Below are 25,624 nucleotides of genomic sequence, written 5' to 3' on the forward strand. Positions count from 1 at the left end.
ATCATCACCACAGTCAATTGTAAAACATTTTTATCACCTCGAAAAAAACACTGCACCTTTAGCTGATTACCCCAATTCCTACCACTCCTGCCTCCCCCACCTCCCCCAGCCCTAAGCAACCATTAATCTACTTTCTGTCTTTGTAGAGTTGCCCATTCAGGACTTTCCCCGTAAATGGCATCATATAATATGTGTTTTTTTGGGGGACTGGCTTCTTTCACTTAGCATAATGTTTTCAGCCGTCACTCACGTAGCATGTGTCAGTACTTCAGTCATTTTTATGGCTGAATAATATTCCATGGTATTGATACCCCACATTTTTTTATCCATTCGTTAGTCGATGGACATCTGGATTGTTTCTGTCTTTTTGCTGTTAGGAATAATGCTCTGCTGTGAACATTCATGTGCAAGTTTTGGTGTGGACAAGTGTTTTCAGTTCTCTTCGGTAAATACCTACGAGTAGAATTGCTGGGTCAAAGGGTAACTCTATGTTTAACTGTTTGAGGAACTCCCAACCTCTTCCAAGGTGGCTGCACCATTTTCCATTCCCATTAGCATGAGAGTTTTGATTTCTCCGCAACCTCCAACACTTGCTGTTATCTGACTTTTTAACTGTAGCTATCCTAGTGGGTGAGAAGTGGTATCTCATTGTGGTTTTGATTTACATTTCACTGATGACCCGTGATGTTGAGCATCTTTTTGTGTGCTTATTGGCTATTTGTATATTTTCTTTTGAGAAAAGTTTATTCAGTTCCTTCACCCATTTTCAAATTGGACTGTTTATTTTTTATTATTGAGTGGTAAGAGTTCTTTAATATATTCTAGATACAAGGTCCTTATCAGATATATGATTTGCCAATATTTTCTCTCAATCTGTGGGTTTTTTGATCTGCTTTCTTGATAGCATTCTTTGAAGCTCAAATGTTTTTAATTTTGATGAAGTCAAATTTATCTATTTTTTTCTTTTGTTTCTTGTGCTTTTGGTGTCGTATCTCAGCATCTATGGTCAAATCCAAGGTCACAGAGATTTACCTCTCTGTTTTCTTCTAAGAGGTTTATAGTTTTGACTCTTACATTTAAGTCTGATTCATTTCAAGTTAGTTTTACATACGGTGTGAGGAAAGGGTCCAACTTCATTCTTGTGTGTGTGTGGCTACCCAGTTGACCTAGCCTCATTTTTTAATGATGTTGTTATGTCTCCTTTGGATGGCCTTGGCATCCTTGTTGAAAATTAATTGACCATGCATGCATAGGTTTATTTCTGGACTCTCAAGTCTGTTCCATTGATCTATTTGTCTATCTTTGTGCCAATACCACACTGTCTTGATTCCTGTGGCTTTGTAGTAAACTTTGAAATTGGGAAGTGTGAATCTTTCGACCTTGTTCTTCTTTTTTAAGATTGTTTTGGCTACCTTGGGTTCCTTGAGTCTCCGTATGAATTTTAGGTGTAATATTTTATATGGAGAATAAAAACCCAAATTCACAAAAATGTTTGATAAATATTTAAAGAATATCTTCTTGAAGGGACACCAACTTATTAGCCTGCCTGAGGCAACAAACTGTTAGCCTGCCTGGCGTCTCTGGTCTGGGGCCTGGATGTGGTGAGTGGTCACGGGAGAGAAGAGGTTGCTTTTTCTCCAGAGTGTCTCGGCCAGGAGGTGACAGGCAGGCTGGATCTGTTCTGAGGGCTGCAGGTAGCTGTGGACATTGGGTGACACAACCCGACCCTCTTTGGAATTGTTATCCCCAAATGAACCTGCAGGGTGGAAGCTGTGGGGAGCAGCTGTGCGTGCAGCCTCTGGAGAAGTGCCTGGAATCTTGGTTTGCCAGAGGGGTGTCAGGAAGATGTGGTTCTGACGGCAGAGTGGATCAGGGAGTATCATTAATCTGCTGGGCATTTCCTTAGTTTTCTTCTGTTTGTTGTAGCAGTACAATGTTAGCTGGGGTCCCAGCCCACTCCTTTCTCTGCCTCTCACTGGAAGCCACGGAGATAAAAAATCCATTTTCTGTAGTGAGAATGAGGCTTGGGAGCAGATGCCAGCCAGCTGCTCAGTGTGTGGGCAGTGCGAAGGCAGGCCCTGAACTGGAGGCCTGCACCATGCCCCTGCCAGCTTCCCCTGGCTCGCCTGGTACTCTGAGCCGGGAACATCCCTGGGCCTGGAGGGGAAGCCCATCCAGCCGTTTCTCAGGAGCTCCTCATGTGCTGGCAGAGTCCTCAGCATTCACTGGCTTATCTGTCATTTGGAGTCCATCTGCTTGGGAGCGTTCAGAAATTCCTCGAAGTTTCTGGCCTGTTGATAGCTTTTTGTTCTTTTTTCCAATTCTGCTGTGTATGTATATTTTTTCCTTAACTTTTTAAATATGAAACATGACACACATATTGAGAAGCGGCCCCTAAATGATGTGCAGTTCAGTGAGTTATCACAGAGCAAACACTTGTGTAACTTTTACAAGGGTCAAAAATAGAACATTGTCAATATCCGGAAGCCTTATGGCTATAGGTAGTTTTTTTTCTTTATCATTCAGGTCGAAATACTTTCTAATTTTCATGGTCGTTTCTTCTTGAACACATGGGTTCTTTGGAAGTATATTTCTTTCTTTCTTTCTTTTTTTTTTGTGAGGAAGATTGGCCCTGAGCTAACACCTGTGCCAATCTTCCTTTGTTTTATGTGGGATGCCACTGCAGCGTGGCTTGATGAGTGGTGCTAGGTCTTTGCCCGGGATCTGAACCTACGAACCCCAGGCTGCCGAAGTGGAGCACACGAACTTAACTGCTATGTCACTGGGCCAGCCCTGGAATTATGTATGTTAATTTCCAAATATTGGGGATTTTCTAGTAATATTTTTATTCTTTATTTTATGTTTTGGTTAGAGAACATTCTCTGCATCCTTTAAGTCCTTTGATGATTCAGCATTTAGTCACTTTTTATGAATGCTGTGTGTGTACTTGAAAAGATCTGTAGGAGTTGGGTGCAGTGTTCTTTGTATACGTCAGGTTTACTAATTAGGTTGTTGAGATGTTCTATATCCTTGCTGATTCCCCCTCCCCCGTTTGTTTGATCAGTTACTGGGAGAGATATGTAAAATTCCTACTATGAGTGTAAATTTGTCTCTTTGTCATTATAGTTCTGTTGGCTTCTCCTTCATATATTTTGAAGCAATATTAAGAGCATGCAAATTTAGAATTATCTTTCTGCTGAATTGAAACTTTTATTATTATGAAGTCTTCTTTTGTTGTCATGAAGTCTTCTCTTTATTTCTAGTAGAGATAAAGTCTGCTGTTGCTGACATTAACATAGCTACCCATCTTCTTTTGGTTAATCATTGCCTGGCATGTCTTTTTCCGTACAATTTCTTTCCGCCTTTCTGTTTCTTTGCGTTTTAGGTGGGCTGTGTCTATTGCAAACAGTAGGTACAGAGTTGTTGTTTTTCTTCTTAATGCAGACCTAGGATGATATCTTCCTTCAGAAAGATCTTTCTTTGCCTCTGTCCGATGCTTGATGTTGCTAGCAATCTGGGATAGTCTTAATTCTATGTTAGGGACTGAGATGATTTGCAGTTGAGCCGTAGTCCCTTGAGGAACTGTGTCTGTTGATGGTTCACTCTATTCCCAAGGAGCAACTCTTTCAGGTTCCAACCTAAAAGGTAGGGGCTTGGAGGACCCCACTTCTCGGCAGGGCTTGGTCTCCACCTCCTGTTCCTCTAGCCCGAAGAGGCAGACAGAAACTCTGCTCAGCCTCCCAGCCTTTCAGTCACCTCTGGCATTTGAAAACACCCCTAGGAGAAAATTAGCTCAGAAAAACATTAAATGTAATTTAATGGACATCCATCCCCCCAGATCCTGCGTCATAGTTCCTCTCTGTCTTGTTACATCTCCAAGAAGCTGCTTCTAAATATTTTCACCTAGCTTTTCTAGATTTCCGCCGTGGGTCTGTCAACCCAGAAATAGGAGTTCCCCACATATGTTTTCCAATTTTTCTGAGTTGTTTTCTTCCTTCCTCCCTCCTTCCCTCCCTCCCTTCCTTTCGTCACTTCAGTGGGAATGCCTTCTATGTGAATGATGCTTCACATGTATTAGTTCTCAGTTTTACAACGGCCCTATTAGAACTCTATTCTTCTTCCCATTGTACATGTGAGGAAACTGACAATGTAGTGATTAAGGACCATTGGCTGTGGAACCAGGATCCAAACCAGGTCTTAGTGACTCCAGAACCCGTGCTTTGCTCATAGTTCCATGCTTCTTCTCTGGGGTTTTCCATATTAAACTTGTTCTGCTGGAAAACTTTATTTGATAGTGAAAAAATAATACAGGTAAAACATAATGAAAATAAATGATGGACTCCATTGTATGGCTTAAAGCCATCAGCGAGCACATAACAGACGCTCATCATTATAAAATAACATGTTTAACCGTGGAGAAAAAGTCTGTAATATGACATAAGACAAGGATATGGAGAAGCAAATGTGGTAAAATTGAGAATTTTGGAATTAAAATTATGACTTTATGTATGTGGTTTAAAAAAAATCATTACAATAAAACCTAAAGGAAAATAGTAAAAGGCAGAGTAATGTGAATTTCTATATACTATAGTGTTGTAACAAATGTGTGTAAAAGAAACACGTCTGCTCTGCAGGTGAAGCATTTTCGTGAATGTGCTCAGTTGTCCTTGGGTAATGTGGGACAATGCTAGATTTTGCAGTTTAGTAGTAATGAATGTGGTTCGAATCTATCAAAATTCTTTATTAAGAAAATCAAGAACCTCAAAAATGGGAAGTCTTCTGTTTCCTTAGTCATAATACACTGATTTGCCTTAGAGCTATGTTTTCTTAATTTTTAAAATTGAAAAATTGTCTCAGAATTGAGATCAGATTTATGTCACCCAACTCTAGAGGCAGTATGGGTATGTATTAGTTATCTATTGCTTCATAACAAATTATCCCAATATCTGTTGGCTTAAAAAACCAGGGGGCTGGCCTCATGGCCTGGTGGTGAGTTCACACACTCCGCTTCAGCCGCCTCGGTTCATGGGTTTGGATCCCGGGCACGGACCTACACACAGCTCATCAAGCCATGCTGTGGTGACATCTCACCTACAAAATAGAGGAGGATTGGCATAGATGTTAGCTCAGGGTGAATCTTCCTTAGCAAAACCAAACCAAAACAAACATTTATTATCTCCCTTCTGATTTCTGTGAGTCAGGAATTTGGGAATGGCTTAGCTGGGTGCATTTTGTTCCATCTTTCAGGGGGGTTGCAGTCAAGATGTTAGCTGACTTATGCTGGCCAGAGCAATCTACTCCTGGAAGGAAAGACGGCTTGGGAGCCCACATTCATCACGGGTTTCACAGGAAGCAGAGCGTCAGATGAAAGGGGTGGGATGGACCCATCGTAATTTCCATCCCTCCGCAGCAGCCCCTGCTCACTTTAGCTCTGCAGGTCCCCCTCCTGCCAGCGGGCACCGTCACTGGCCAGGGCTGCTCCTCCGAATGGAACTCAAGATTCTCCCCCTTCCAAACAACAGACACTTGAAATTCTCCAGGGCTCCATCCCAGAGCTGTGTGGCTCCCAGTTCCCAGCACCGCGGCAGCCTCCCATTTCTCCCTTAGAGGGCAGAAAGTGAAATTGGCAAACACGCATAACCCTCTCTGAGCCTTAAGCGGCCTGCTGTGTGGGTGAGGCAGCCGGGGACCACAGAGAGAGGGGCTGCCTGGCGGCTGGCTAGGCTCCTCCCTCCTGCCCTCCTGCACACACGGCTTAAGGTACAGACTTGTCCCCACAAATGGAGGGAAAGTCTGTGAGTGGTAGTGGCTGGCTGGGCTCTGTGTAGACCTGACCTGCTGTGTACCTTTGTCCCAATATCATCCCCCTTCCAGTGGCTTTCCATACGTGACCGTTCTTAAGTGGGGAATTGCTTTTGGGGTGAATGGGGTTTGGCGATGGCTGCAGCTTTGTGCTAGCCAGGCAGGTCCCTCCCAGCTGTATTCTCTGCACACCCCTGAGTGCCGTGGGCTCCCTCTAGGACACAATCCTGCTGACCCTGAATCCAGCAGTGGTGTGCGGCCCCTATCTCCTTGCTTCGTTTTCTGAGTTTGTCCCTTGCTGCCTGTGTCCTGAGAGCCCCTTCATCTTCCTGCCAGACTGAAGTTCTTTAGCTTCCATGCCCTTTTTTGCACAGCGCCCCTGAACCCCCAAGTCCTGTGCCCGGCAGAATGTGGGTTCATTGCCTTCTCTGCACTTTTGGAAGCTCCCTCTCATTCAGTATTTTTCCTGCCGTATGGGGCCCTGTCTGTTCTCCCTTTGCCTCTGGGCCCCGGCTCCCTGGTGCCCTCCTGCAGCCTCTCTGGGCACCCATCACTGCAACACTTTGCACACAGAGTTGGTGCCCAACTGCAGCACCATGGGAACGGGGACATGCCTTCTCCCGGGCCTCTGAACACCCTGATGAGGTTGACTTCAGGCCCCTTAGCCTGAACATAGCACTCTCATTGGCCACACCCTGAGCCTGGGGAGAAAGTGGGGTGTGGACAAGACCCAAGGTTGGGAGGCTTGTGAGGGGCCTGATTTGCTGGTACTTGGCCCACCTGAAGGCCCCAGGGATTCGCCTGACTGCCCCTTCACCTGCTGGCTTATTTCTCTAGACTTGGGGACATTTCTTGGAGCTGCCCTCTCTTGGCGTCCTCTTGGCTTCTCAAGCAAAGCTGCTGCACCTTGTCCTGTGTCTGATGCTGCCTGCTCCTGAACCCCAGGGCTCATTGGCAGATGCAGTGGTACATATCAGAGGGCTGTGAGTGTTCTAGAACACCGGCTTGGTACACAGGAAAGTGTGCTGGAGCCGGGGCAGAGTTCTGGTCTCCAGTTCCAGCTCTGCCTGCCCTGGTCACTCTGCGCTCAAGTCACCTTCCAGCTCTGGGCATGACTGTTCCAGCTACCAAATGAGGAGGTGGGCAAGATGCCTTCAGGAGCCTCAGACATTTGATGGAAGGGAAGAGGACAGAGGGGACAGGCATGGCTGAGGGAAGGGTCTCATTCTTCATCTTGCCCTCATCTGTGAGCCCTAGGATATGCCGGGGTGGGGTGTGTCCTGCACTGGGGGCCTGGAGCCTGGTCTGGTTTGGTTTCTCTGCTGTAACAGGGTATAGGGCACCCTGGCCCTCCCAGGAGACCTGCTTGGCAGGGCCTGGAAGGGGAGCTGCTTGGAGCTGTGCAGACTCATCTGATCTCCGAGTCAGTCTTCTTCCCAGGCCCATCCTCCGCTCCAGCTCCACCCTTGGCCTTGCCCATGCCCCCATGCTAGCCACTGGGCCATGAGTTCCCTGTGGGTAGGCACCAGGCTGTTCAGATCTGCCCATCGCTCAGCCACGTACAGGTGTCCAGCAGATGTTTGTCAAGTGGCATTAGTGACCATTTGCATTGAGAGGTTTCTGCACCCTGGTTTCTGGGAAGGGGCCGTTGGTAGGTGATACTGTTGTGCAGCGCAGTGGTTTCCATGGCTTTGGGAAGCTAAATGTGTTTGGGCCAGAGCTGGCTTTGCACTGGGAATAGTTTCAGAAAAAATGTTTTGTGTTAAACATAGATGCCTTGGTTTGATGAGATCCGATCCATGACTGCTGTTTGTCTTGTTTCCACCCTCCCCCTCCCACCCTTCACTGGGCTGGGCACAGTTTTGTAGGAGATTTCTCAGCTCTAGGGAGCCCCAAAGTGGTAATTGCTCAGACCTTGAGCTAATAATACTGCGTATTCTCCTGGCGTCTTTCATCCCGGGACCTCCTCCCTCTCCAGCGTTATCTGATCCCAACACACCTCGCAGAGCACGATAACACCTATTATTAGCACCACCTCCCAGCCCTGGACGCTCTGGCTCTGAGACAGGAGGGGAGTCTGGGCTGGAACCGGAACCTGCCTTCGGGCTTCTGAGATCGGTGTCCTGGGCAGGAGAATGGCAGGGATTTCTGATGGGTGAAGAGCTGGACCAGGGTTTGCTGGAGCCTGAATTGCTTGGGGCTGTAGCTTAAACTCCCCTAGGTGCATGGAGCAGATGGTTGCCAGGTCGCAGTGGTTGGTGGACTGCTGCGGAGTTATGAGATGCAGAGCTTCCTTCCTTTCTGTTCTCTGAACCCTGCCTGCCTGCCCTTCCTCCAGCCAGCAACAAAGCCCAGGGCCCAGCCACCATCCCAATTCATGGGGCATGTCCAGAGATGAACAGTTGAGATGGGGAGGGATGTCATCAGGAACGGTGTGCCATGAGGAGCGATGGAAGGACTTTAGACTTTGGTCCAGAGGAGAGAGCCCAGAGACTGCAGAATGAGATCCATTTAGTGAAAGTTACTGAGGGGCCACTTTTGCTTCAATAAAGTTGGAGCATTGAACAATCAGAGCTATCTCAAAAGGGAAAGGGCTCCCATTGCAGGAAGTGAGCTCCCTGTCACTGGAGGTGATCAAGCAGAGGCGGATGACTGCTAGACAGGGTTGTCATGGATGGAGCAGATGCAGAAGCTCTCTGGTTGATGTGTAGGGTCGCTGCAGGCTGGGAGGTCCCGCCCTGCCTGCCTTGCCTGCCCAATGTGTGTCTGCTGGGTGGATTGAGTTCAGCGGCGTCTTGAGGTTCTAGGAGGAATCTGTTGGATTGAGAGGTTTTTCAACACGTCATTGAGGAGGAGGAGTGTGGTCCTCTCCTCTGCCCATGCTGCAGGCCCGTTGGGTGTCTGTGAGGATGACCTGGTGTTTGATTTTGTTTTTATATTGTATCTTTAAAAAAAAACAAAAATAGGGAGCCAGGGGAAAAACCTCATCCAGCCCCTCATTGTTCACCTGCTTTCCAGCCCTGAACCTTCTATAATCTTAAGTTTCCCCTCGTCTCTCCTCCTTCTCTTCTTCCCTTCTTCTCTTCCTCCTTTTCTCTCTTCTATCCTCTCTTTCTCTCTCCTCTTCTCTTCTTTCTTTGTTTCCTCTTTAGTTTATTTTTAATTATAAAAGTGCTAGAACTCACAGGTATATTTGTATTGTTGAAACAATTGCAGTAGGGGTAGATAGAAATTCCTCTCGACTTCCCTCCCTCCAATTCCCAGTCTCTTCCCTAAAGGTGGTCACTCCTTTTAATTTCGCGTCTTTTCAGAACACACACACACACAGAGAAAAATATATACCGTATGTATCATTTGGCGATTTGCTTGTTGCACTTAAAAACTTGTCTCAGTCATGTTCCTATGCCCGGACATAGAGATCTCCCCCTTCTTTGTGACAGCCCACACTATTCCGTGGCACAGCTCTAGATGGTTCACTTAGCCATTTTCATATTGATGGGCATTTCAGGTGTTTCCAATTTTGCACCTTGCTGTAGCGCCAGCCTTTGCTCACACATGAGTTTTTGTCTGTGATAGTTACCTGGAGGTAGAATTGCTAGGTCCAAGGGTATGCACATTTAAATTCTAACAGATATTGCCAGAAATTACCCTCCATTTACGCTACCTCCAACAGGGTATGAGAGTATCTGTTTTCCTACATCTTTGCCAATGTTTGACATTATCTTTTAGATTATCTTCTGATCACATGGGTGGGAAACGGTATTTTATTGTCAGTTTGCTTCTCTCAGATCTCCATGAGGTTGAGCGTCTTTTCGTATGTTTATTGGCCATTTTGTCTTGTCAATTCAATGTCCTCTGCCTGTTTTTTTATTGTGTTGTCTCATAACTTTGTTTATGATATCTTTAATTGTAACAGACATTTAAAAGATCTTATGGAGTCAGATTTATCTGTCTTTTCCCTTGTGGCCACGGCATTTTGTGTCTTGCTTAAGAGGGCCTTTCCAGGCTTAGAGACATGCTCGGTGTGCTGTAGTCGGGGCTTCTCATCCATTAATGTGCATGTGCTCCCCGGGGCATCTTGTTAAATGGCAAATTCTGATTCAGTAGCCCTGGGGTGGGGCCTGAGAGTCTGAATTTCTAACTATTGTCCAGATGCTTCTGATGCTGCTGGTTCTTGGACCACACTTTGAGCAGCATGTGCCAAGGTCATAGAAAACCTCCTTAGCTTTTCTAAGGAGGTCAGGATTCAGTGGAAGGGTTAGGGGTGATAGCCTTGACCTTGAAGGATCTCTCTGCCTGCAGCTGGCCTTTTTTCTTTTACTTTTCTCCAAACTCATTTGTCCCATGTCCTTGTGTTGTTATCGCCTTCCCAGAACACAGCCAGTTGTCTGTCATGGTTGGAGGGCCTTGGCTGACTGACCCCCCACCCACTATGGACTCCTGACCGAGGCCCAGGATCCTTAACTCTCCAATCTAGGCTCGCCATGATGTGGGTGCAACAACTTTTCTGACTGTCCAACAGTGAGAGGTCTCCAGCATCAACGTGGGCTGCCTTGTAAAGTAGTGAGCTCCCCATCCCCAGAGGGGTAAAAGCCTAGACTGGAAAACCAGTGGTGAAGGTATTGCAGAAGGGACTCCTGATGTGATGAGGAGGCTGAACTAGATGGCTTCAGAGCTCCCTTCCAAGCCAGAGACTGTATGAATCTTGGAATCCCTTCACAGGAACAAAAGAGCACTCCCGACACCATGACTCCAACAAGGAGACGAGGTGAAGTTGTTTCTGTTATTGTTTCCTTAGGTCAGCTGAAGCTGGCGATTGATGCCCAGGACCGGGTTCTGCTGCTCCACAGTGAGTATGGGGCGGGTCCTCTCGGACATCCAGAGGGTTTTACACTTCACCTGCCCATTTGTCCATGTGTTCAGCCTTCCATCCAGCACACAAATAGTTACCGAGCTTCTGTCCTGGCTCCCATTTCCTGGACTCTTCTGTTTGGCCTAGCAGGCCCTGCCTAGCCCTCCAGCCTCTCTGGCTCTGCTGCTAAAAGCGCCCTCCCCCCCATTCTGTCCCGTTATGTGCACCCCTCTTGAATGCATCATACTGGCTCCTGCCTCTGTGCCTTTACACGCCCTGTTCCTTATGTCTGGAATAGCCAGCCTTCTTTTTGAACTCCTTTTGAAAAATAACTCTCCCTCCCTCTGATTTTGTAAGAAACCAGCCTCCCTTCATCATCATTAAGACTCAGGAAGGAAGGCTCATTTTGCCTTGTGTTTTCCCCTCCAGGAATCACCCCCAGACCCACCTGCCTGGGCTGAGTTTGTCACTTCCTTCTCTGTGTCTCATCACAGCCCTGACTACATGTGTCACCCTGGGCCACACAGGCTCTTTCTTCCCCACCACGCTGGGCATGCAGGGAGGGAAGGGCCACGTACTCCTCACCTCCACTTGGGCCAGGGAGACTGGGTGGGGGCGCATCAGGCCTGGGTCCTGCCCTCCAGAACCTGCCCTCGAAGGGGAGGATGCGCGTCGAACAGTAACTAGGATACCGGGCAGAGCAGACCAGCAGGCGCCTGGGGGCCTCCGGTCCTGGCTTTGAGGGACCCAAGGTGAAGTTCCCAAGGACCAGCAGAGCGGGGTTCTTTGCCCGCCAGAGCCAGACTCCAGCTGTGCAAACAGTTTTTGCAAAATGCGTCTTGGCTTCACCACGCCATTTGTCCTGCACAGTTTGCTTTGGCTTCACCCCAGGCGCAGGCCCTTCATCCCTTCCAGCCTGTTCCCACTCCTTCCTTTGACTGCCCAGCCTCACACCTCCGACTCCGGGAGCTCCGTCTGAGCCAAGCCCTTGTGCTCAATCAGAACTGGACGTAAAGGAAAATAGAAAAGAGGCTTGGCTTCTGAAATCAGCTTCTGAGTTCTGTAGACCTCGGGCAAACGGGCTTGTTTTCATGACCAGACCTGCACCCCACCTGAACCTATCCCTAGCCTTTATGTGTCATTTTTTTCTTTAGCAAACTTTTGCCGAGCAGTTACTATTTGTCAGGCAGTCTACTGAGCCCTTTAGACACATTATTTCGTTTAACCAACACAGCGACACGGGAAGTGGGTATTATTATCATCATAACCCATTATTATGGCTAACCCATTAAAAAGTGGCAAATTCAGTCTCGGAGAGGTGAAGCAGCTTGCTGTGGCTCACATGGCTGGTAAGTGGTGGGGCTGGGATCCCTGCTTGGGTCTGTCTGCTTCTGGAAGCCAAGCTTTTGCCCACGGCGCAGCTCTCTGTGCAGGGTAAGTCCTCCAGCTTGGCCCCTCCATCCCAGGAGGCAGTCTTGTGTGGTGGAAGGAGCACTGGACTGGGAGTCAAGAGACATCTAAACCCGGCTCTGTTGTTCCATTGATGTGTGACTTTGGGCAAGTTTCTTGCTGACTGTGGGCTCCCCTCATAGCCTCATCTCCCATTGGATGAAGGGTTGGACTCAATACATTTTACATTCTCCACCAGCTGTAACATTCAGGGAATTGAATGCTCCTTATCATGCCTTGGTGACGGTGCTTTCTGAGTGAGGGAGATGGTGGGACCTGAGAGGGGTTAATATCCAAGGGTTGTTATGCAGATTAAGGGCCTGGTAATGATCCTTCCCACCCACCCCAACATTTTAATTCTCTGTTTAGTCATAGAAGGCAAAGGCCTGGTGAGCAGAGAGCCTGGCATCTGTGATCCCTATGTGAAGGTATGTGGTGAGCTGGAGGTGGGAGTGGGTATGGGTGCGATGGGGGGTGGTGAGGGACCACATCACTGGACTGAGTCCCAAGGTCCCAGCACAAATGTGGGCCTGGGGCCATTTGAGGTGGCAGCTGCTGCCTCATCATTTGGTCAGTAGGCATTTATTAGGATTAGGCCCATGAAGAGGCCCCAGGCTAGGATAGACCCCTTCCCTCAGCCTGGCTTGGTCCCTAGGGCTTCCTGCAAGAGCTGGAATCTTATGGGTGATCTTGATCATCCACAGAGGTAGGCACAGTGGCCTGTGGATGGCAGAAATCCCTGGGCAGTCCCAGGCCTACTCATGAAAAGCAAAATCTTCACCCATCCCCTGCCAAAATCTAGAGGCAGGGTGGGCAGGTAGAGTGGGGGGAGTGTCTCTGAGAGCTGAGAGATCCATCTGAGTGGGGCCTTTGCAGTGAAGACAGAGGCCCCATGAGGCGGGGGCCCTACTTCCAGCCAGAGCCAAAGGCCGGGTGCCTCCCACAGTGTGGCATCCAGGATGCCAGGTGCAGGCCCCAGTGTACCCCTCTGCCTTCTTCCCGAAGCCCCCAGGCTGGTCAAAGGCCCCTGTGGGCAAGGTCAGGAGCAGGGCAGGAGCCTGAGGCACGAGGGTGCGAGCGTGGGTCGGGGGCCTTGGCAGAGGCGGCCCTGGAGCCTCTTGTGAAGGGAGCCCTCAGCAGCTGCTGGGAACTTAGAAGAAAGGAGGCCTTGTGCTTTGAGAGAAACTTCTCCGCTTGGAGGAAGAGCAGAGATGGTCAAGTTGTACCCCATCTCTGGCTGGGCCTGTGGCTGCCTTCTTGGAACCCCCCACTATGGTGCCCTGTGCCGCCACCCAGCCCGGGGCTCCCCATTCTTTCCCAGTGTCTGACTGAGGACTCCACTCTGTCCTCTGCCAAGGCTGCTTTGAAGGAGCCCCGGGGAAGCCTTTGTCTTGGAGATGGGCAGCGTCAGGTGATTCCATGGCCCCAAGAGCAGCTAACGCTTTTCTCCAATTCAAGATTTCTTTGATCCCCGAAGATAATCGAATACGCCGTCAGAAGACGCAGACCATTCCAGGCTGCAGAGACCCAGTCTTCCAGGAGCACTTCTTCTTGTAAGAGTCCGGGGCAGCCGAGCCCTTGAGGGGAGAGGGAAGGAGCGTTTATCTGGAAACAGACCTGCTTGCCAAATCTAGAACAAGATCTAAGCAGAAACGCAGTGACTTCTAAAGGATGGCTTTGTTTTCTCATCCACTTGTGTCCTTGCATCCCTGGCGCCTGGCCCGGCAGCGAGGTCCGCAGTGATAAGGGAGCACTTGGCTGGTTCTCAAAACGACAGTGCCCAGCCTGAGGCTGGCAGCCCCTGTGGAGCAGGCGCTTTCCCACTGTGTCCGGGCCAAGCTGCCTGCTTCAGCAGGAGGAATTTTCCAAGCTGAAGGATGTTTTGGCTTCCCACCTGCCTCCTCCCTTTTCAAACTTGCTGAGCTCTCTGAGCCCCGGCTTCCTTATTTGTAGGATGGGGCTAATAATAAGGACCAGCCTCAGAGAGCTGAGGTGTAAATGAGACAGCATAACACAGAGGGTTAGCTATTATTGTTTTGTTGTTATTATTTCTTTCCCTCATCCCTGAACTCTGGGACCAATGGGAAGGTAATGGACATTTTGTATTTTCCTATTAGTGAAAGTTAATAATATTTTGGTTTTTTTTCTTAAGACTCAAGATAATTTTGCTTATTGTAGAAAAAGACAAAATCGAGATAAGCAAAAAGAAGAAAAAACACCGGCAGCCCTACTACTCATGGACACGCCTGGTTTTCTTTCTTTTTAGATCTCGAATTTGTGTGGGTGTGTATGTCTGTGTGTGTGTTTACAAAAATGGAACTGTTCTATATTGGGTGGTAACCTCCTTTTTGTCCTCAACAATGTAATGTAAACTCTTTTATGCGTGTAAATACTCACCTCCCACGCTATTTGTGCTCCAGTTTATTTAAGCAGCTCCTTATGGCTGGATGTTTAGGTTATTTCCAAATTTTGTAATTATGACGGACGCCGTGGGTCCGGCCTGGGGCTCAGCCTGACTAACACTCTGACCGTCTGGCTTGCTTTGCAGCCCTGTCCAAGAGGAAGATGAACAGAAGCGCCTTCTGGTCACTGTGTGCAATGGGGCAGGTGACTCCAGGTGAGGGGAGCTGCTGAGCTCGTGGGTGGCAGCCAGGCGGCCAGCACACGGCAGGGGCTCAGTCAGTGCTTGCTGGGTAAATGTGTGGTAGTGGCAACACTGAATTTGAGAGGCTGCCACCCTGCCCCCCGAGGTCCCCGTGTCACCGAGGTGCGTTTGCTGAGTGCATTTGGTGGCCAGTCGGGGATGCCAACCAGCCTGCACGGGATCCTGCTCTCCTTTTAGGAGGGAACACCGGGCACGGCAGGGTGACAAATTACAGTAACAACACGCGCAGGCTCAGTTCCACAGGAATAGAAGCTCCATGGAAAATGGGCCCATTTCAGGGCTGGCCTGGTGGTGTAGTGGTTAAGTTCACGCGATCTGCTTCCACGGCCCAGGGTTTGCAGGTTCAGATCCTGGGCATGGACCTAGCACTGCTCGTCAAGCCATGATCTGGTGGCATCCCACATAAAATAGAGGAAGATTGGCACAGAGGTTAGCTCAGGGCCAATCTTCCTCAGAACACAAACAACAACAAAACAAACAAACAAAAATGGGCTCATTTCTCTCTTAGTTACCACCTACCCAGTGCCTAGCACGTAGATGTTAAGTGAATATTGGTTGAATGAATAAAAGAATGAAATAAGTAATAGGACAGTAAGAGGGAAGGGGGAGAGTTCATCGTGGGCTGACGTGATCAAAGAAGGCTTCATGCAAAAACAGGGATTTTGAACTTGGGGCCGAGATGAAGACTAAGACAAGGAGAGAAGTTTGGAAAGGGCGTTCCAGGCTGCGGCACAGCATGAGCAGAGGCAAGGAGGCAGGAATGTGCATGGGGGACTCAGGCTGCCACGAGGAGGCCGGTTTAGGAGGTGCAGAAGGGTTGTGTAGGAGAATTCAAAGAGGCTGATCTGGCAGGCAGCCTAGGACGTGGGAGGCCAGATGTGGTCATTAGTGATGGTGGCCAGTACAGAGCAGGGGAGGCATGCTGGGGAGGTGAGGGTGGGCCTTGGCTGCTGAGGAAGGGGGCTGAGGGCACTTGACTGATGGCCGTGGCCGGCTGGCAGCAGCAGGAGCTCATTCGGCTGGTGCAGCCCAAGAAATCTGGGAGGGCCTGTGGCCAGTAACATTTGTCGAGCAATCATAGAACCAAGTGGTGACCGCAGAAGCGCCTAGGTGAGTGAAACGCAGCTCAACTCGCCAGCTTAGACCCAGAAAATATTTTTGGCTTTGGTGCTTTTTAGTACCCTCAATTTTATAGCTAGTATGCTTTTTAAAGTTGAGCCTTATTCTACCTTGATAATGAAGGATTTCCTTTTTAATGGAGCATCCACTTTTTATCATGGGCTTTGGGTACTATAGACCTCATTCACTGAGCTGCCATTTCCTGGGTACCAATGTGGCAACTTGTTATAGGTGCTATGGACACCTGGGGTCCCTCAGAGACTATCTGGCTCTCCAGAGGATCACTGATAGAGACTTGAGGGTGTGGGTGAAGAGGAGGACATCACGTTGATCACAAGAGCAACCATTTATTGCGTGTTGTCCACAGGCCAGGGGTGAGCAGTCCATCATCTCATTTAGTTTTTAAAACACCTCTAAGAGGAGTATGTTTTTGTCTTAAGTTTTCAGAAGAGGAAACTGAAGCTAAGAAAGAGAGTCACTTGCCCAAAGTCACGCAGCCAGTGAACATAGAGCCAGGACGGGAGCCCAGGCAGTTAGACCCCAGAGTGGTCACTCTCAACACCATACAGTGCTGCCTCCTGGTGGAAAAGAACAGAAGAAAGAACCAGCAGAGTGCAGAGGGTAGGGCAGACAAGGGGAGGGACCTGCAGACTCTTCGGTGATGCTGGAGGGTCAACTACAAAGCAGGGGCTGAGATAAGATGAAGAGCTTGGCGTAAGACAGCTCGGGTGGTCCTGTGGGTTTTCTCTGGAGTGCGGGTTTTCTCCTAAGGGCCAATGGTTCTCAGTCCTGGGTGGGCATCAGAGTCACCTGGGATGCTTGTGAGGCACGCAGGTTCCCAGGTGCCACATCAGATTGGGTCAATCTGGATCTTCATGGGCAGGGCCTGGGAATCTGCATTTGCACAAGTCCTCGGGGTGAACCTCATGGAGCCGGCTTGGTGTTTGGGAATCTGCCAATGGGGAGATACTGGAGGGTGTCGAGCAGGGGAATGACAGATGTGTATTCCAGATCTGTCATTCGGGCAGGTCTCTGGAAGGTCAGGGAGGAACTAGGAGATGCTCGTGGTCCGTGAGAGAGATGGTTTAGGGATAGAGAAGAGAGAACCAGGCCCAGGACATCTTTAGGAGGTTAAATCAATAGTACTTAGTGGTGATTGGGCTGTGGGTGCAGTGGGAGAAGTCCAGATAACTCTTGGGGAGTGCGTGGGGTTCCCAGCTAAGCCAGAGTGTACGGGAGGGAAGGGGAACCAGCTTTGGACACGGTGAGGTGGAGGTGCCTGGAGAGCAGCTGGTGACAGCTGTGTGGGAGGGTTGCCTTCGCTGACCTGGAGCTCAGGAGAGAGAGGGATGTGGGAGCCCTGACCACCGAGGAGGAAATTCTGCGCAGGGGAGACCTGCTCAGGAAGACAGTGAAGGCCAAGGACCAAGGGTCAGGATACCGTCTTTGGAGAGATGGGCACAGGAAGGGAGAGCCCTGAAGGGGACAGAGGAGGAGTGTCAGAGAGACAGGAGGACGTGTGGTGAGCCCACGGGTGGAGGCGAGGAGTGGAGCAGGCGCTATGGGGCAGAGGCCAAGCTGGGGGAGCTGCTGTTCCTTCCACCGCCCTCCGCCCTCCCCGGAGACCAGGCGAGCCGGGCCGGGCAGAGGGCTGCTGGAGAAGCCGCCAGCGAGGCAGCTCCCGGGTTTTGGAAAGGAGAGTGAGGCTGGGGAAAGTGAGTCAGCACCAGCCAGGCAGCGTGACAGAGGCAGTGTCTCCACTTGTTGCCTATTTTGGGAAAGTGAGAGTCCTTATTAAACAAAACACAGTGGAACTCGTGGTCACAGTCCTGACCCAAAGCTCGAGAGGGACAGAGCGGCCTCACACAGACCTGCTTTGGGAACAGATGACCCTGCCCATGCTGCCAGTGCCACAGAGACGGGCTCAGCCGACGGGAGGCGTAGTTTTGGTCGGTCCCTGAACGAGGAGGCCTCTGAGCCGGAGGAGGCAGATGGAGCCATGGCAGGAAACTTCTGCTCTGCTGGACGCGCTCAAATCAAATTGTGCTTCTCTGAAGGACGGACATTCAACTTAGCAACGTGAAGGACAATTACGGAAGGAAGGAAACAAACCTTTATTGAACTCGTCTCTGTGCCAAGCACCTTACATACATTATCTCATTTAATCCTTACAACAACCCCAGAGGTAGGAATTATTATTATCCCTCTCTGAGCGACACTGAGGCTTATGAAGGCTAAAGAACTTGCCTGAGGTTATTTAACAGCTTGTATTTATTAAGCACTTACTGTGTGTGGACATCAATCTCAGCACATTCCGTGCATTATCTAATTTAATCCTCACCACACTATACAAGGTAGATATTATTATTGTTGCTGTTTTACAGGTGACGAAACAGAGGCACAGAGAGGTTAAGTAACTTGCCTGAGGTCACACAGCTAGGATTTGGTGAAAACCAGATGCAAATCCAGGCAGTCTGACACCAAATCTGTGCACCCGTAACCACATTATGGTACACTTGGCTGGCTCACACAGGTGATAATGACTCCAAAGCCATACGCTTTCTGCGTCAGTATATTTGTTCGTCAGGCCTCGGACTGCTTCCCATAGCATTTATCATGTAGTTTTATATGAATCATCCGGCTGAGTATGTGGCAGTTGCATTTTGAAGGTGATGGAAGATAAAAGAGAAGCATGTGTTTCACGAGTTCTCCGGATCCTTCCCGTGATGGCTGTGACCTTGTATTAGAGAAACAAGATGGTTCTGGAAGGGCTGGACGACTTCAGCTCGTCCTGGTGATCACAGTGGGAGCGGAGGAGAGCTGCAGTGGATTGTGGCTTCGCTCCCAGTCACTCTGAGGCCGTGGGTGAGTCCCTTCCCCACTCTGCGCCTCAGTTTCCTCGTCTGTAAAATGCAGTGTTCTTTGAGAGTTCTTTCAGCTTTCAGGTTCTATGAGTTTTTAGACATTTTCAAACATATACAAAGGTAGAAAATATCATGTAATAAACCCTCATATACTCAGCCTAGATAATTCATCAATTATCCGTATGTGGCCAATCTTATTTCATTGATGCCCCTGCCCCACTTTCCCCTCCTCCAGTGGATTATTTTAGAGCAAATTCCAGACATCATCTCATCTCATCTATAATATTCTCATCTATAATATATCTCTGAAAGATAGCTTTAAAAAACCAACTACAATGCCCTTATCATGCTTAAAAATTAATCGTACCTCAATATCATTGACTGTGGAACTGAGCTATTTAAAAACTTTTTTGGATGATATAGTGTAATCCAGGTTGAAGCTTCTAGTATCAATCACAGTGTTTTCAGGACTTGTGGCCAGAGAACAATCTTAGAGAGAATTGTAATGTTACACGCCAAGTTAGAAAAAAAAAGAAACACACTCACATATGTTTGAAGAACATAATCTTTTATGCTAATCGTTCCTACCTGTATGGAGAGTCTGCTTGCCATGTGTCACCTACTGTGCTGGGCACCCTAAGTGTCCTCTCTAATCTCTTTCATAAACAGAACCTCAGTGCCAAGTGTAGTGCCATAGCATTAGAAAGCTTGTGGTCAGAGATGGGGACTGAGCCTAAGGAAAGAAAAAAGGAATGGAAAAATATGTCCTCAATTGAAGCCATCAAATTAAGAATAAACTGAGATTAGATGGTGTAATCCTGTAACAGAAATAGTTTAAGGCCCCCGAGACAGAGAACTAAAGCGCATTCCCTCAAAATAATGCATTTTCGTGTGGCAGTGGGTCTCGTAACCCTATACTCAAAAGGAGGCTGAGCCAAGTGCTATTCCGCATGAGTGTTCCATGACGCCTTACCTCTGAGCCTTTGTACTGGCTGTTCCCACTGCCTGAAATGCTCTTCCTTCCATTCTCTCTGGCTTAACTCTTTAGGCCTTCTTCGAGCATCTCAGCCCTAAACTGCCTCTTGCTTCCCCGAGCTTTCAGCATTTGTTGCCTGCCCTGTTCATCTGTCAGTCTTGCCCTGTCTGGTGACATCTCTTGTATTGCTGTCTTGAGCTGCTATTTAAATTCCCACGTGCCTGTCTGTTTCCTTAATGCTGCGGCTCCTTGCCCAGTGCCTGCCGGCCACGGGCATGATGGATTCATCCGTTTATCAAGCCTTCAATGAGTGCCCCAGGCCCTGAGCTCAGGGTTCGGCACTCAGAAGTAACCAAGACTTGACCCCTGGAACTTTCTGCCTAGAGAAATTTCAGACAGTCTCTGAGGTGAGCACTGGTTCCCGAGTTTGTAAGCTGACCGGTATATTGTCATGTACTCAGGGTGCATCTAAAAGAAGTCTTTCTTCCTCTAAAGATTTTTCAAAAGCAGGCTTAGGAAGTAGCTAATCGAAGAACACTTAGAGAGAGGTTCCTGCTTGTAGACGTTAATTGTGACGATTTACTCTGCCTGAATTATCATGAAATCATCGGAGGCCCGTTAGCAGGAAGCAAAGCTCGCTGGAGGCTATGAAACATTTAGCATTCTCTAAGTACCAGGGAATGAGAGCTCCACTTACTCAGGAGCAGGGAGAGGCAACCTTTGTTAGAGCTGAAGCATCCTGCCTGGAGACTTAGAGTTACAGCCATACCCGGGGCGAAAGAAAACCGCAGAGCCAGGCGGGGTGGGCACCTGGATCCCAGCTGGGTTGACAAACAAAGTCAAATCGGTGGTGAGGACTTGGGCACAGTCTTGACAAGGCTTTCCTGGAATGGCGGCTCAGATCAGTGGCTGCCGCTTGTGGTAGTCACTGCCCCTCCCTTAGTGCTGACTTGGCCACTTCCCAGTGGGGAGGAGCATTTGTTTTCAATGATGGGCTGGAAAGGTGGATGTGGAAGGGTCGCTTCACTGGGGTGACCATACTGTTCTCTCTGGGTAGATTATTAATATGGCCTTCTGTGATGGGAGGGGGCAGTGAGGAGGGGGCAGTGGTTGGAGCCCAGGCTACAGGAAGTGGGGACAGGGAGAGAGAGCCGGCCGGAGCAGCAGAGTGAGAGTAGCTGGGGAGGCACGGCCAGGTGCGCCAGTTCTGAGGGTCCTGCATCCCGCCCCTCACTTGGGTTGGCTGCCTGCGAGGAGCCAGTCTTGCTTTGCTTAAGACTGTCAGGTGGTAAACTGCCACTCTTACTGCAGCATCCAAACAAGATGTATTTATAGACCCCTTCTAGACCACTGCTCCTTGACTGGGGCAGGCATGGGCGGGTGCCCTGCAGGACTCCTCGACAGCTTTGTCCAGACATGCATGCCTGGACCCCGTCTTGGACCTACTGGGTCTGGATCCCTGGGAGTGGGCTCTGGGGCACAGGACTTGGACATGCTCTTCAGGGGCTTCTGTGTGCACCCCGGCCTGGAGCCACTGGCCTCGCTCAGGGCCCCCTAGACCAAGTTCCAGGGAGGCACATCTCTGGGGAGTCGAGTGCCCATGCAGTCTTTGCCTTTGATGTTGTGCCTTCTGCAGAATGAGCCAAATCCCTCATCTCTGTGGGTCCCTGAGAAATTAAAGTCCACCATCAGGGTTATGCTCCAGTCTAAATACCACGTTGTTTCTTATTAATAGCTATTAAACCATCCTCCGAAGGGGTCTTAGTTGGGGATGCGCTGAGAGAGAAGAGAACAGAAAAAGCAAAAACGCAACTCTAGTGTTAAGATAAAGACGCGATAGAACAGAAGTACTTTCAAATACATTTATACCATTTTATATTACAAAAGTAGTTCTCGTTCCCTGTGAAAATTTGAAAACATGGAAAACCCAAAGAAGAAAACAAAAACGCCTCTAATCCCACCTACCAGATACAACTGTTGTTACTATTTTCATATTAACAATGAAATTGTGTCTTTCGCGTTAACAACCGTTGTTAACATTTTTGTGGGCATCTTTCTCATTAAACCACAGATTTGTAAACTCCCTTTTCTCTCACAGTAGTGAGATTACTTTTTGCATCTCATTAACATTAGTCTATGCCATCATTATTGAAAGCTGCCAGGTATCAATGAGTCTCTGAATGTTGGGCGTTGACTCGATGATGGATAGGAAATTTTGTGATTCAGGAATTTTGAATCACTCTTAGCCAAGAAGCACCCAACTGAACTCAGGCTGTTGCCACAGGGTGACATCCACGAGGTCTGGCAGTGACTCATGCCACTTGCTCAGCTGGCAGCCAGGTCAGGTCGGTCTCAGTGATTTTTGTGTTGGTTTGGACCTTAATCTGAAACTGTCTGAGAACCCCCCAGGTCCTGCCCGAACCCCAGCCAACCTTCTTGAGCTTGAGGTCCCATAACTTTTCTCCTCGGCTGAGCATCACCAACAGATGTGGGAGCTGAAATTCCCTGTGGGGACCAGCTCTTCAGATCTACCCAGCACCAGAACAGTTAAAACCTGCGAGGTAGCACTGAGCTTCTGTGGTTGGTGGAGGGCGTGCCCATGAGACACTACTACTGACTAGGCCTGTGACCTCAGGAAGGGGACCAGCTCTGAGCCTCAGTTTTTTCCTCTGTGAAATGGAGAGAAGTTGGAAGGATCTTGTCCTAGGCCACAGAGTTGGAAGGATCAAATGAGATGACGCAGTGCGTCCAGCCGACCCGTGTCACACTTGATGGTCGACCTCCCGGTGTGGTCCAGTGACGAGGTGCCGACTCAAACCTCTGTTGTTCTTCCAGACAGAGTGGACTCATCGGCTGCATGAGCTTCGGGGTAAAGTCCCTCCTGACTCCGGACAAGGTGGGTCCTACAGAAGGTTCCGGAAGGGCCATCCCACTAGGCCAAGGCTGGGACAGGCAGGGGCCTTTGTCTGGAAGCCCTTGGGCAGGACTTCTGCCTGTGAGATGATGCCCACTGAGACAGATGCCCTGTGACCTGCATAACAATACTGTGTTCTTGTCACCTCTGTGACCAAGGGTTTGAGTCCCCATCTTGGTTCATTCCTGTCAGAGAGCAGTTGGTAGGCCCCAAGTCCTCCCAGGAGGCTCTGGGTCTGGTGTCTGTCATTGAGGACACTGGCAGGTCCCTTGGAGCTTGGAGCACTCCTGGGCCGGCCCTGGAGGAGGAGGGCCAGCTGCTCTCCTGGTCTGCTCCAGGAGTCCTCTCTACGTTCTCCACCAGGCTCATGTTTCTGGGCCTTGCAGGTGCTCAGGGATGAAGCGAGCATCCTCTATGGGGCTTTCCCTCAGGCTGGGCGAGGACTCTGGGATCTAGAGGCCCCTTCCTCTGGGTAGCTGGTGCCTTATCCATCTCTACCCAGAGCTGCACCCCCAAACTGGAGGCTATGGAGCAGGGGAGGGACATGCTCCTTTTACACATCCCTGGAGATGTGCTGGTGGCCTGCTGCATGGAGTTGCCAGGCCATAGAGATACCTTTTATCCTGCATGTGGGTCCCAAATACCTTGTCTTGACTGCAGCCTCAGCTTCATTCCCTCTTGGGAGATGTTCCCCACTGGGGACTGCTCAGGAGCCTCAGGATGCCTACTTTTTGTGCTTTCTATCCCTCCCTCACTCCCTCCCTTTGTTCTGTCGACAAATTTATTGGGCTCCTGCTGTATACCAGGTGCAGTGCTGGGTTTATCACAGAGTCTGCACACAGCCTAGTGGGGGAGGCAGGCATGCCAGTAGCTGGTTGTCCTCTGGGGACGGGAGGCTGCGGGAATGAGAGGGGAGGACCAGCTCTGCCGGAGCATCAGGGAGGGCTTCCTGGAGGTGCAGGCATGGCAGCTCCCTTTGGGGCAGGGAGGCTGGTGTGTCTGTCTCCGCAGAGAGGCTGTTCCTGAGGGAGGCTTGCCAGCTGCTGCTTTTTGAGGGGGGTTGGTGGTGGCCTGACCTGTGCCCTCTGCCTCCTCTGAGCATGTCACACCTTCTCTTGTGACAGGAGATCAGCGGCTGGTACTACCTTCTTGGGGAGGACCTGGGCAGGACCAAGCACCTGAAGGTGGCCCGGCGGCGACTGCGGCCCCTGAGAGGTGCGTGCACACCAGCTTCAGCTTCTGCCCGGACATGCTGCTCTGCAACCCCCCACCTCCCCCACCAATGGCTTCCCACCAGCCGCGCTTCCTGCGTAGTATTATCGCCCCTGTGTTTTGTGGCACCTGTCACCTTAGGCTGCAATCAGGCCAAGGGTCCAGGGACTTCTCACATGCACCTGCTAGAATGCAGGCTGCAGGCAGCCTCTTGCTCACAACACCTTTGTTTAAGTGGCTGGACTTTCCTTGGAGAGGGTTGACCCCACGTGGTTCAGCTCCCCCCACCCCTAGCTCATGGAGGGCTGGGCTTCAGGAGCTTCCTGCTGGGCCCCTCCGAGGCTCCGTGGTCTCAGGATCCCCCCAGGCTGCCCTGCTGACCTTGGGGCGCCCACCTCTGTGGACAGGGTGTGTGGGCCCTGCTGCGAGTCCTGAGGCTTGGATTTCGCATCCCCGTCTGCTCTGTCCTCCTCGCCCTCAGGCCTGATTCCTGAGCCACTGCCTGCCTGCCCCGAGCTTGGGCATCCCCACATCCCGGAGGCCAGGAGTGACCTGGGCAGCCACATGGGCCTGGCACCCTAGCCTTGTCCTCTGGGTGGTCTGTGGAACAGACCGTTACATGCCAGCAGAAACCTTCTGACTCTGCTCTGTCACCTTTCAGACCCACTGCTGCGAATGCCAGGAGGTGGGCACGCTGAGAACGGGGAGAAACTCAAGGTAGGTGAGGACAAGCCTGGGCAGGACAGAGTGGACCTGCGCTCTGCTCTGGCTCTGAGCAGCTCCTGGTCAGCCGCTCGGCCCAGGAGACCCCTCAACAGGGCAGCATTTCGTGCCTGCAACTCAGGTTCCCTTGGCACTTGGAAACTCATCAAGTTGTGCGTTTTTAAGGGATTATTTCTCGTGCTTTTTCCGGTTACTCATGCTCAGGCAGGGGTGGGGAGAGAGCCAGGCTCTGGCCCCTGGAAATGGAAGAGTCTGGGTCTTGCTGACTTTCAGTCTCTGGAAGCCGAGTCCTCCCTTTCCCACAGGCCTCCATGGACCCTTGCTTCCCCTGGCTCTGTGTCCGAATTACCTGCTCGGGTGAGGCCCGTGTGGTGCCAGGGAGCACCCATGAATCTGAACCCGAGACCGATGGGTTCTCACTCCATCACGGTTTTAAATCTAGAGGGGAACCTTCACCTGGGGATTTTGGAGAATTGCCCCCAATTCCTTCCCTCTCTGCAGGACCTGGCAGGTGAGCTATGTTTTCTGTCACAACTAAGAGCGGGAGAAGCAGACTGGCAGTGACTGAGTGGCTGCTCTGTGCCCAGTGCTGTTGTTACTGAATTTTGTCCTCACTGCCACCTCTGAGGTGGTCGTTCCTCCCCCATCTCACAGATGAGGGGGATGTGTAAGGTTCAGAGATGTTAGGTCACTCCCTGTGGCCACACAGCCAGCAAGTAGAGGCAGGGTCTGAAGCCCGTCTGGCCACCTCTTAAGTGCCCTGTGCTATGTCCTGCCTGTGGGCTCCTTGAGAAGATAGGATGCTGGTATTTTCCACGACAATATCTAACGTTTAGGTGCATTGGAATCTGTGAAACATTTTCGCTTTCATTGACACCATTCATTCCCTCACTCATTCATTCATTAACTATTGATTGGACATCCGCATGGGCCAGGCCCTGGGTGCTAGGATATAGCCATGAACAATAAAGGGTCCTGCCCTCGTGGAGAGGACAGCCTCCAGCTGTGCTGTCCAGTATGGGAGCCACCAGCCACCTGTGGCTCCTGA

General features: G+C 50.0%; 1 protein-coding gene across 8 annotated transcripts in view; it reads left to right on the plus strand.

Moving 5' to 3' along the window:
• The window catches only part of RGS3 (regulator of G protein signaling 3), a 132,323-nt gene that overhangs the window by 16,575 nt on the left and 90,124 nt on the right, over positions 1-25,624 (plus strand). For 6 of the 8 annotated variants that reach the window (XM_070595113.1, XM_070595114.1, XM_070595112.1 and 3 more), the window contains 7 exons: positions 10,601-10,651; positions 12,473-12,531; positions 13,562-13,656; positions 14,652-14,720; positions 22,563-22,623; positions 23,766-23,856; positions 24,515-24,570. In XM_070595113.1, the coding sequence (XP_070451214.1) occupies positions 10,601-10,651; positions 12,473-12,531; positions 13,562-13,656; positions 14,652-14,720; positions 22,563-22,623; positions 23,766-23,856; positions 24,515-24,570 (482 nt within the window). Of the gene's footprint in view, positions 1-10,600; positions 10,652-12,472; positions 12,532-13,460; positions 13,657-14,651; positions 14,721-17,706; positions 18,753-22,562; positions 22,624-23,765; positions 23,857-24,514; positions 24,571-25,624 lie in introns of those variants that run through there. The other 2 variants (XM_070595115.1, XM_070595118.1) reach the window with 2 other exon arrangements.

Source organism: Equus przewalskii, chromosome 26 (genome assembly GCF_037783145.1).
Source record: "Equus przewalskii isolate Varuska chromosome 26, EquPr2, whole genome shotgun sequence".
Lineage (NCBI taxonomy): Eukaryota > Metazoa > Chordata > Mammalia > Perissodactyla > Equidae > Equus > Equus przewalskii.